Source organism: Pteropus alecto, unplaced genomic scaffold (assembly GCF_000325575.1).
Source record: "Pteropus alecto unplaced genomic scaffold, ASM32557v1 scaffold3, whole genome shotgun sequence".
Classification (NCBI taxonomy): Eukaryota; Metazoa; Chordata; class Mammalia; order Chiroptera; family Pteropodidae; genus Pteropus; species Pteropus alecto.
This window is the reverse complement of record NW_006442484.1, coordinates 41,346,181-41,358,443: the sequence shown is the minus strand read 5'-3', so window position 1 is coordinate 41,358,443 and position 12,263 is coordinate 41,346,181. Positions and strand designations below refer to the sequence as shown.

The window sequence follows — 12,263 nt, the reverse complement described above, 5'->3', positions numbered from 1 at the left end:
AATCAAGGGATGGTGTATATGATGGCCTGAGCTAAGAAAGAGTACTGATGATAGAGAGAATGGATCAAATTACAGAAATATTTAGATGACAGAAGATTTGGTGGAGATGTGAAGGTAGATGACAATGGCAGTTTCTCATTATACAAAGAGTAGATAGCAGCAGCGCTGACTAAAATGGAAAACAGCAAGAGCAAGTTTGGATAGAAAAATGAATTAATGTCACATTATGTTGAGTCGAGAGCATGTGTAGGAATTTGGGCCTGAAGCTCACCAAAGTGTAGACTGAAGCTAGAGAATTGGGAATCATTAAGAATAAGTACAGCTGAAGCTATGCGAGAGAAGATAAAATTGAGAAGAAGACAGGAACTAAAGAACAACTCAAACAGTGGCGAGAGGAAGATATGAATGAAAAAGAGCCTTAAAAATGAGTAGAAGGAGAGATGAGAAAAATCAGGAAAGGATAGTATCATCAAGGTCAAGAAAAGAGTATTCTATTACTTAATTATATGTTTTAATAGAATGATGAAAATTATAGAACTTTTCTACTAAATGCAAACAAAATGATCTTAAACCAGGAAGTCATTTATATTACCTAGAGACACCACTCACATATAGCTTCTTCTCACTGGAAACTCCACAAATTATTTTAATTAAAAAGAAATAATGTATTTAAAGAAACGAAAGCTACTGCATGCATAATTTTAGCTTTTTGTTGTAGCAAAGTACTAATTTCTTTTTTCAGTTACTTTGTCTGCCTTCATTATCATTTTTAAAATATTTAAACTGGCAGTTTAAAGTCACAGCTTAAGCTTAAGTTCTCACTTTCTCTAATTCATTTAACAAATATTTATTTTTTGAATAATTACCATGTATAAAATCAATGTCTTTTAGGAACTTAGAAAGAAATAAGAAATCACTCACATGAAGTGTATAACAGGTTAACAGGTTCCTATCTTCCAAGGTTGCAAAAAAGAGGAAAGCTCTTCAAAATACAATTATCAAAATTTAAAAAGAAAAAGGATTTGACACCTATTCTCAGTCAATGTGTTTAAACAAACAAACAAAAAAATCCACTACCAAAACACCTGAGAGTCAACAAAATAAGATCAATATTTATTTGAAATGCCTTAGAAGCAAACAGACTTTAAACAACAACACATATTTTAAGTTTTATTGTGCTACTGGATGATAGGAAATGGGGTGAGAAGAGCGGGGAGGCAGGGCAGGGAGACATGGTACTTTCAAAGCTACTTAAATAAAAGCTCCTACCGATCAAATAAGAAACAAGTGTTTGGCAAGAAAGAAATGTTAGCCTGAGGTTCTTTAAAAAGTAAATTTTTTCTTTAGAATTACAAATGAAAACTATATTCTTTACTTCCTATTGTAAATTGCTGTGATGATTAAACTACTAAATAGGTACCATATCTACCTCCAATACACTATTTCAGAAGATGTGATTTTTTTTATATGCAATTCATCATTTTTAAGAATTTGAAACATTATAACTCATGAAATCAACTTTTTAAATAGATATTATATGTAAATCTTTGTCTATATTTATTTTTCTTCACAAGATAAAATTTTTTAAAAGAATAAATAGTTCCAAGGATAGTGACATTAACTGAGATATCAGTTTGACTCTGGAATGATACCAACAAAATCTAAGTAAACCACATTTTCTTCAGTGGGTAAATCATACAAACCCAATAAGAAATTTTCAAAAATCAGACAATTAAATATTTAGTGAGTAGCCAGGTTTTGCAAGAGTATTCTAATGACTGACAAACAAAAAGACAAACAGAATTCAGATGCTTGCATAAGTTCCTTTTCCATAAACAGTTTTAGAGTTAATACAAAATGCTTCAAGTTTCTTTTAAGACAAGGTAGACAGAGCATGTATAAAATAACAAAACCCTAAAAGGGAAAATTATACAAGTAAACAAGACATCATCTGAAGATGGTATCAAATATTTTACTCTTTTCCTAAAATTATCATGAAAATTTTTTGTAAAAAAATATACTATTCCACTGCTTTCATAAATCACTTTGCACATATCCATGTAAACATCAAATCTTCTAAGTCTTCTCTTTTATGATCTGAGTTATTAAATACACGTGCTCGGATTACCTTCAAAAAGTCTAGACTACAACAAAAATCAGTTTGTGATGTGTTTTTTTGTGTGTGATAAGCTTGAGTCTATTTTCTCTTTGATAAGTGAAGAAACCAAATAGTTTAATAAGATTTTCTTTAATCAACACAGAAGTGAGGAAAGACCTCAAGTCCATCTAACAACTAATAAGGTAGTTAATGCTGTTCCCTTGGGTATACTTCAAGGCAATTGAAGTTTGGGTCTAATAAACTGCCAACGATTTCAACAAACATATAGAAGTGATTACAATATAAAATATAAAGACTCGAATGAAAGTAATAGCCTTCTTGAATTTTAAAATAGAAAATAAGCAATTTACCAGCAAATTGGACATTTAACACATCCATTCCACAGACATTTACTAAGCATTTTATGTACCAGGTAGGCACTATGGAAATACATAAGCATAGTGCTGATCCTGGAGGAATTGATAGTCTAGAGAGGAAGATATTAAAGAAAATCTACTATTATGACAAATATCAAAATAGAACTATGGACAAGTTATTATGGGAAAAGGAAAAAGGACATCCAAAAGAAAGGCTTCCAAAAAAGGGTAATACTTAAGGTAAAGGACCACCAGGAGTTACTTCATGGAAATGGAGAAGTGGCAAATATTTAAATATGCTCAAAACTCTATCTTAAAAAGCAAACCAACAAACAACAACAAAAAATCCTTGAATTACATCCACATACAGTTTCTGCTCTTTTCCCGTATTAATTCTTGATAATTCTCTCTGTTCATTATCTCTGTTCTCTCATCTCGCTCTCCTTTCTCATCCCACTATAATCTGCTTTTGACTCTATAACAACGAAAAAGCAATTTCTTTACTGCTATTTCTTATTATAGAACTATTTACTTGTCTATGGCCAGGAACCCTCAGGAGAATTTATAAATAACTCACTTTTAGGAGCCAATATTCTTTTGAAGATCTGATAAGAGCTATGGAACATCTCAAATAAAAATGCACATATACATATAAAAATTTCCTATATCATTTTAAGATATTCATGGATTCCTTGAGGCTAATAAACTTTTAAATCACAGATTAAAAAGCTTTGGTCTGAGGAAGCTATCAAAGACACTGGGGTCATATCAGTAAGACAAAGGCCTTCAAGAACTAAACACAAGTGTATAAAGAGTTATTCTACACTGCAATTGAAAGACATAAAATTTGTTAAAATCCATAAATTCATACTACTACTTAAAAAAAAAAGCATCTTTGGAGGATGCTTTAAAAAACATTCATTTTTCTGAAAACTGGTAAATAAAACTATCAAGTATTTAAACTGCCTTTCCTATACCAACTCTATCACTTGGTAAACAAATAGTTGATGAGGAAATTTTTCTTAATAAGAATTCCACTTAACAAATGAAATAATTATAAAATAAGTATAGGCAATCATCAATGCCTTAATGTCACAAAAAGAGAGACAACTGGGAATTGTCTCCTGATGAGAGTATGTAACACCAACCATAAAGTATTTTTGCAAAAAAATAATAAATAAAATAAGGAACTGAACCAGGTGTCTAAATCTATCTGTAGAAAATACATGTTATTAAATTATACAGTAGGGATACAATTAGCAAAATACAGACAAAAGACCCAGATTCTTCAACAAATAAAATGTAAGAAGGAAGGGCAAAAGGAGGAAACTCACAGATTTTAAAAGGGAAATAACGAAATCCAACGTGTGCACCTTTTTTGGATCCTTAATCAAACGAACTAACTGTAACAAATCATTTGCAAGAAGCAACTACACGAACTGAAAATTGACTGGATATTTAATGATATTAAAGCAAATCTGTCCATTTTTACATGGGTTAATAGTATTGTGGTTATGTCTGAAAGAATGTTTATCTTTGAGCAATACGAACTAAAGACTATATGGATAAAATGATATGATGTCTTGGATTTGCTTCAAAATAACCCACAGTGGGAGGAAAGATAGAATAGATGGGGGTATAAATGAAATGAGGTTGGCCATGAGTTGATAATTGGTGGGTACATGGGGGTTCATTAAACTCTGCTCTTTACCGTTATACATGCTTGAGATATTCTAAAATAAACAGCTTATTTTTAAAGCCTTGCTTTGTAAAAAAAGAAAACTGGATCTTTCCTTTCTGAAAGTAAATGGGAAATAATAAGCACTCTTCTATCTTTCTTTCATGGGCCCTGCCTATGGGATCCTGGAAGCAGAAGACAATCTATAATCACCCAGTACCAGATGTTCCAGAGAACCCAGGAGTTTCTATCCTATAAACTTTATAAAGCATGATTCAACAGAATTGAGAAGCTCCTCAATGACAGAGAGGAGGAAAAAACAGCAGCATGATCCAAACCTGAGTAACTGATCCTTCCTAAAAACAATGGCGAGTTCATGTTTTAAATCCTGGAGGTTCAAAAGATGAAAGAATTTTAGCCTAAGAAATATGTTTTGTATAGAATGTCTAAGAGGGCTTCTTAAAAGAGAGGGTGAAGTCTCCCTCAACTTGACATCCTGCTGCCGTAAACAAGACTGTGGTAACTAGAACTCTAGCAACTAGCTTGGAACACGAAGATAAGTAATATGGTGCTGTAAAGTAGAAGGACCTCATCTGCCTACCTCCTACCTTCAGACTTCTTTCTACATGAAAGAAAAATAAACTTCTGTCTTACTTAAGTTACTGTGTTATCTGAGATTTCTTCTCTATTACATATAGCCAAACTTGATCCTAAGTTATAAAAGAACTAAACGTGAACACCTGGAAATAGTGATGTATCAAAAGTTACTTTCGAGCTTATTCTTGGAGGCTAGTGATGCAACAGATAGTATAATGGATAAATATAGGAACAGGAAAAGAGATGAAAGAAAAATAAATGCTTGTCTTTAATATATTAATTAAAGCTTCCGATGAGACAATTGGTGTAAAAAAAGGTCTTTTAACCTGAAAACAGTGCTAAACATTAAAGAGCTTAAGGTAGGTTTCTGTATCACCTTCAGATAAAACCGTGGGAAACATTTAACATTCTAGTACATACAAATAGTAATATTTATTTCACTTTTCTCTTCTAATAATAACCAGTAACTAATAGGTACACAAATATATATTCTTACAATAAAAACACAGATAAAATAAAGACCAACTATTAACCCATATATTAACAGGGGGGTAGAAAAGGAAAATCTATATTAACAACTCTACCTATCTATAACTTCTCACCTTCCAAAGAAAGCTATCCAAAAAAAATTTAAGTAACTTAATATAATTGAGTTCTGAACTTCCTAGCAATTAAATAAAGCTATCCTGTTAAATATAAAGCTCAAATAACGGTCTCTATTCAGTTCTCCATGTGTCACAGACTAAAAAGATTTAATAGAGAATGGCAATTTTTTTCTGGCCCTAAATTCTAAGAGGAATTCATTATTACAATGATAGCGAGCAACTATTATACAATGTGTTTGAAGCTGTTTTATAAAAACAATACAGATAACCCAATCTTGAATTAAGTTTTAAGAAATAATATAAATCACAGGCTTATAAAAATAATTCTAACTAAAGTTAATGACTGCTAAACACTTAGCTCTCTGGTTTCCCAAGGGCAAACTCCATGTTTTATTCATCTCTGTATCTCCATCAGGCAAAGAAGCATAGCAACCTGGCACATAGTAGGTACTCATTAAATATTTCTTGAACTGAATCAGGCAACGACTTTTACAACTAAGTACCAAATAAACATTTGTTATTTAAATTTGTCCTCTAAACAACACTTTTTAAATGATATTATTTTAAGGTATAGTTACCAACAGTGTCGTTAATTTTTATATAGATGTTTTCCTGAATCAATTCTATTCATTTAACCATTATTAAATTAAGTAGATCAATTATCTTGATTCACATTTTACTGAACAATTTTAGGATACGTTTCTACTAAATTAAATTTACTAAGTTCAATTAATTCACTGCATTGCATGCCCTTCTGTATTAACTTCACCTTCTGCTGAAACCTAGTGCCAACAGTTACCATCTGAGATGAGGAAGAGGCACCAGCTACAGCTCTCAGATATTGATACAATAGGTCCTTTACTATTAACTAAAATATTTTTCTTTTAAGATAAATATTATAGAAATAAAACTACTTGTATATAGCAAGTTTCCTTCACTTTTAGCTTTTCATGTTTATGTAATTACGTTTATAAATAAAATGTATATTTAAATAAAATATTTAACTATTTTTATGACATTATAAACCAAAGTAATATTTTTTTAGATTTCAAAATATACTACTAGTAGTATAATTAGAAGAGCACAGAGCAAACCAGCATTAACTCCAAAGAAATTGTTTCCCTAAACTAAGGAAAACTAACCAAAGTAACACAAAAAACCTGAAGAATTTATCATTAATATTGCAAAGAGATAAATTTCAATAGGCCATTTGATGGGTTCATATTTTAAAGTATGCAAAATTCACAGACATAGCCAATCCCCCCAAAAATAACATTAAAAAATATCTGAAGTTTTGCAGTTCCTCCAGAAGTTAAACACAGAATTACTATGATTCAGCAACTCCACTTTTAGCTAAGTACCTAAAGAATTAAAAACAGGTGTTCAAACAGGAACTTGTATGTGAATGTTCACAGGAACACTACTAACAATAGTCAAAAGGTGGAAACAATCCAAATGATGATCAACTGAAGAATGGAAACAAAATGTGGTATTAAGGTAGGTTACAATGAAATATTACTCAGCCATAAAGAGGGATGAATTACGACATGTACTACAACATGGATGAACCTCGAAAATGTTATGATTAAGTGAAAGAAGCCAGACACAAAAGGGCATATATTGTATAATTTCATTAATATGAAATATCCAGTATAGGAAAATTGATAGAGACAGAAAGTAGGTTACCAAGGGTTAGGGGAAGAAGGAAGATGGGCAGTGACTGGTTAATGGGTACAAAGTTTCTTTCTGGGCTAATGATAATAATCTGGAACTAGATAATGATGGTTGTACAACATAGTAAATGTAATGAATTGTACACTTTCAAGTTGTTAAAATGGTGAATTATATGTAATATAAATGTTATAATTAAATAATTAATCCAAAATTTATGGTGCTAGTATAAATAAAATGTTTATTGATTAATGACATTATTTAACTCTTTAAATCTGCATGAAATATCAATTTACCTATATTCAAAATAAATAATCACTTCATATCCTTAAGTAAAAAGTTTTATCAAAAGGTAAAGTTGAAGTACACACAAAGAATATCTTCCCCAGTAACAAGGCCTTTATACACCCACAAATGTTCTTTCTAGTGTAATTTATAATAGCACAAAAACAAAAAGGAGAAACCTTTCTTCTCACCAAAGGAGAACAGCTAATTATTTGACAGAATATTTTAAATGTCTTCAAATAAAAACTGTAGACTGTGTAGCAATAATTAAAATGTTGCTAATGTTAACATGCCAATATCATAGTATTATGACATTAATACTAATTTAAAATGATGAAGCATCACATTTTAATAACTCTATGACACTACTATATCAAAATATGTATGCGTGTATATAGGGTGAAGGCATTAAGGCTGACAATTTGCTCTGTTTTCATATTTTTGTATTATCTTTTTAACTTTTCAAAACAAAAGTTTTCAGAGTGATTTGCCCATATCTATACCTCATTATGGACTAAAAAGCTAAAAAGAATAGACCCATAAGGGAAAAACTTTTTATTTCACTGTCATCTTCTTTATATATATTATTATTTACTAATAATAGAAAAAAAAAGTTACTTACCTCTAAACATTTCCATCAGACTAAATACTATATTTGTCCCCAGGATTTTTAGAATATTCATTATATAGACTATATCTAAGAATCTGATTTATAAAGACATACCTTTGCGTAACGGTTGTGGCATCATTAAGATCTGGACAAGCAAAAGAGATGTAACATCATGATAAAGAATTGGAACTTCAGGCTGTTGTTCTTCATTTCCCAGCCTAAAACAAAGTGCATAATCACTGTAGACAGTATCACATATCTTTTTTTTTCTATGTTATATTTCACATATATGTCCATGGAATAGAAATTAAACTTTCATAAGGGACTGAAAAAATCTCAAAAGAAAAAGCTAGAGGCCATATATTTGCCTAAAAATATAATCTTTTACATTCATATTTCCTTGAATTTGCCTTATGTGAAAAAATTAATAGAAATTTTATTAGGTCTTTAGGATCTCACTTATATGTGGACTCTAAAGAACAAAAGGAACAAACTAAACAATTGGCATATATTAACTTGATGATGAATCTGATCTCTTACATTACAGAAATCAAATGAATCATTAAATGGAACTTAAAAGAATTAGTTTCACTACAAATGGAGTGCCACATGGGACACTTGCTTTCACAAACAGCACTAAAGAGTAAATGTTCACATTATTAAAAAAAGAACAGATACAATTCACAAACAAGTTACTCATTGAAAAGGCATGGTTAATATCTCGCTAAAAAGTTGTTTTGACTTTATGACTAACATAAAAGTCAAATAAAATCTTTAACATTTTCCATGCTAAAAAAAATAAATAAATAACCAAAGCAGAACTTAAAATACACTATAAAAGACAAGATAATAAACCTTAGGGATATGTAGCGCCATGAAAGACACAATATATTATAAAGCAAATCTTATTCTAAAAGAATTTTTAAACTCCTTTAGAAAGTTAAAATTTTTTTGTAGGTTTAATTTTTAATGTCAGAGAACAAAAGTAAATCTTAAGCTTCCAGAATTAACTAAATTCTGAAGCTATGCTTCAGATGAGACTTGGGATAAATGACTCTATACTTAAGATTATACTCTCAATTATGATTATTCATATAGTCTTTGTTAAAAATTTAGCAACCACTATATTAAATACAATTAAGAATGTGTAATTAACAAATGTTTCAAAACTAGGATAAAAAAAAATGAATTAAAAGAATGGGAAATATTCCTAAATTGAAGAAACTGTCTATTATAAAGATAAGTATTTTTCCTAGATTAATTTTTGAGTTTAAAATAACTCCAATCAAAAAACAAATTAAGGGAAGATTTATAAAATGGTTCTAAAGATCATCTGGAAGGATAAACAGGTAAGAACAGTAAAGAAAAATTGCGAGGTGGCGGCGAGAAATGGGTAGAACGTAATCCAATCAGAGATATACACAAGACATCTCCACAATAAGTAAACCAGCATGGCACTGTTACAGAAATAGGCTTGTAGACCAACAGAACAAAGGGGAAAGTCTCTAATCATGACCATTTATACTAACACTTAATAGAAAATGAATGGGATATAAAATTGGTGAAAAAATAGTTATCTGAAAATGTATTTTAAATCTTCATCAAATACTACTGATGAAAATAAATTCCAAGTAGATTAAACATATATATATTTTAAAATCATCCAATAAGAAAACTCTACGAAGAATATATAGGCAGATATAGCTAATCCTAAAACAGGAAACATATTGTAATAACAATTATAAAGGTAAACATCGTATCTCTGGTGGGATAGGCAGGCATCGTTAAGTATGAAAGTCAAAATAAGAAATGTAAGGTCTCACTGATCTGGTTACTTGAAAATTTAAAACTTTAATATGTCAATAAAAGTATGATATTAAAAGAACATATTTCGGGGGTAAGTTTCAATAGAATAAGGTTTAATATTTTAAGCCATAAAGAATCATTCAAGCAACCTAAATGCCCATCAATAGACAATTCAATAAAGTTATGGTTCATATATACAATGGAATATTACTCAGCCATAAAAAAATGAAATCCTACCATTTGCAATGACATGGATGGACCTAGAGGGTATTATGCTGAGTGAAATAAGTCAGACAGAGAAAGATAAATACACATGATCTCACTTATATGTGGACTCTAAAAAACAAAAGGAACAAACTAAAAAATAGTCTCACAGATACAGAAGACAATCTGGTCATGGCCAGAGTGGAGGAGGGTTGGGGATTAGGTGGAAAAGGTAAAGGGATGAAGAAGTACGAAGTAGTAGTTACAAAATAGTCACTGGGACATAGAGTACAGCATAAAGAATATAGTCAATAGTATTGTAATGGCTAAGTGTAGAGTCAGATGACTGCTAGAGTAAATGCGGAATCACTTAATAAACTCTATAAATGGCTAACCAATGAATGTAAACCTGAAACTAATATAAAATAAGAATTTTTTAAAAGAAATCATTCGAAAAAAATTTAATAAGATGCCAACAGGAAAATGGACTGATGTCCTGAATACATAATTCACAAAAGTATACACAAATAGCTAATATGAAATATTTATGTGAAGTTAACTTTACCAGAAATTAAATAAATTTTTATTACTTTAGGAACCCAATTTTTATCCATCAAGTTAGTCCATATTTTTTAAGTGATAATAATCAAGACTGACAGAAATGGGGACATTCTTACATTACTAGTGACAGGTTATATAGGTACAATCTTTCTGAAAAGCAATGTTGTACTAAGTAACAGTACCTGACACTCAGTATTTATCAAATAAATAACTAAAAGTCTAAAGTATTTATCTTTTCATGTTATTCATAGTTCTAGGATTATATCTGACAGGTCAAGAAGTGTTTAACACATTATCTGATATTAAGGTAGAAGAAATTAAATGATTAACAACAGAAATGAATAAATAAATTAGGTACATAATTTAAAGAATTTTTAATAATGTCAGAATTTGGTTGTTATGTGTTCATTTTAAATGCAGATTATAAGACTGATACAGTAGAGATTAAACAGTACTTAAAAATTCATAATATATATGGAAAAAAGAACACAATTTTTTAAAACGTACTGGACTTCGTCAACCAACCAATGTCACCATAATAAAAATAAACAAAAAATTAATTAATTAAAAGAAGCCAAAAATATCTCAAAATATTAACAGTAGTAGAGGAATTCCTAGAAAATATGATCGATTTTTTTCCCCTTATATTTGCTCTCATTCTTATGGTTCATGAGTTTGTTAAATTATAATAAACTATATATAACACATAAGTTATAAGATTTCAGATTATTTTATTTTCTTTCTCAACTTTTCTGTATGTTCTAAGCATTATACAATAAATACAATTTTTATAATCAGAATAAAATTACAAAAACAATAATCTGGAGCCTATTGGCTACTAAGATAAAAGCAATCATTCTGAGAACTTAGAAATGGATCTTTCCTGGCATACAGTAGGCACATAATCAGAATGAATGAGTAGATAGATGGATACACTCCCTGTAGAAAAAAGAACCACAGATTTTGACTGGGGTTTAATACCACCGTTGTGATAACTATCTTTTAAACGCTTGACATTTTAAGATAAATAATTGTTTTTATCTCCTAAAGTTTTTAGATAATCTTTAAAATGTACATTACAAAAACTGTACATTACTATTAACTCTATGGATGATAAGAGGAAATGGGTGGGTTAGTTAACAGGCCTAATTTTCCAATATTATTTCTAAACCAGCTGATTATCAATACAATGGAAATTAAAAAGGAATAAGTAAATAATATTCAAGAGGATTATAGAAAAAAGTATATATGAGAAACCTATACCATTAGGCATAAAATTTTATGTTGAAAAGTATTAAAAGTGAGAAAAGAAAAAAGATACTTCAATTTTTAAAAATCTAATGTAGCTATGAAACACAGATGACATTATAATTAACTGTAGCACTACAAGTTAGTGAACTAATGAACCTAAAAAATTTAGAGTAAATATGGGAGGGAGTGGGGGAGGAATTAACCAGATTTCCCAAAAATTCCTTAGATCTTTTAGTACTAGGAAAGGAAGCATAGATAATAGTTAAGAATTTAGGCTCTGAAATCAGAAAAATTTGGATTCAAATGCCAGCTCTATTTAATGGCTGTGTGCCCCTACAGAATATATGTTAACTTCTCCTAAACCTCAGGTTCTTCCTATGTAAAAACTGGAATAACAATGGTACTTAGTGTGCACAGTTATGGTGATGGTTAAGCGAAATTATATATGCAAAGTACAAAAATACCTAGCATGAAGTAAGCACTGATCGTGTTTACAGCGTTTACTACTATCCTAATGGGT

The 12,263-nt window shown here is 30.0% G+C and overlaps 1 protein-coding gene across 6 annotated transcripts in view; it reads right to left on the bottom strand.

The window, feature by feature from the left end:
- Positions 1 to 12,263, bottom strand: part of UBR3 (ubiquitin protein ligase E3 component n-recognin 3 (putative)) — a 187,104-nt gene that overhangs the window by 25,570 nt on the left and 149,271 nt on the right. For all 6 annotated transcript variants that reach the window (XM_025039283.1, XM_025039285.1, XM_025039286.1 and 3 more), the window contains exon 32: positions 8,036 to 8,139. In XM_025039283.1, coding sequence (XP_024895051.1) covers positions 8,036 to 8,139 — 104 coding nt within the window. The remainder of the gene's footprint in view (positions 1 to 8,035; positions 8,140 to 12,263) is intronic.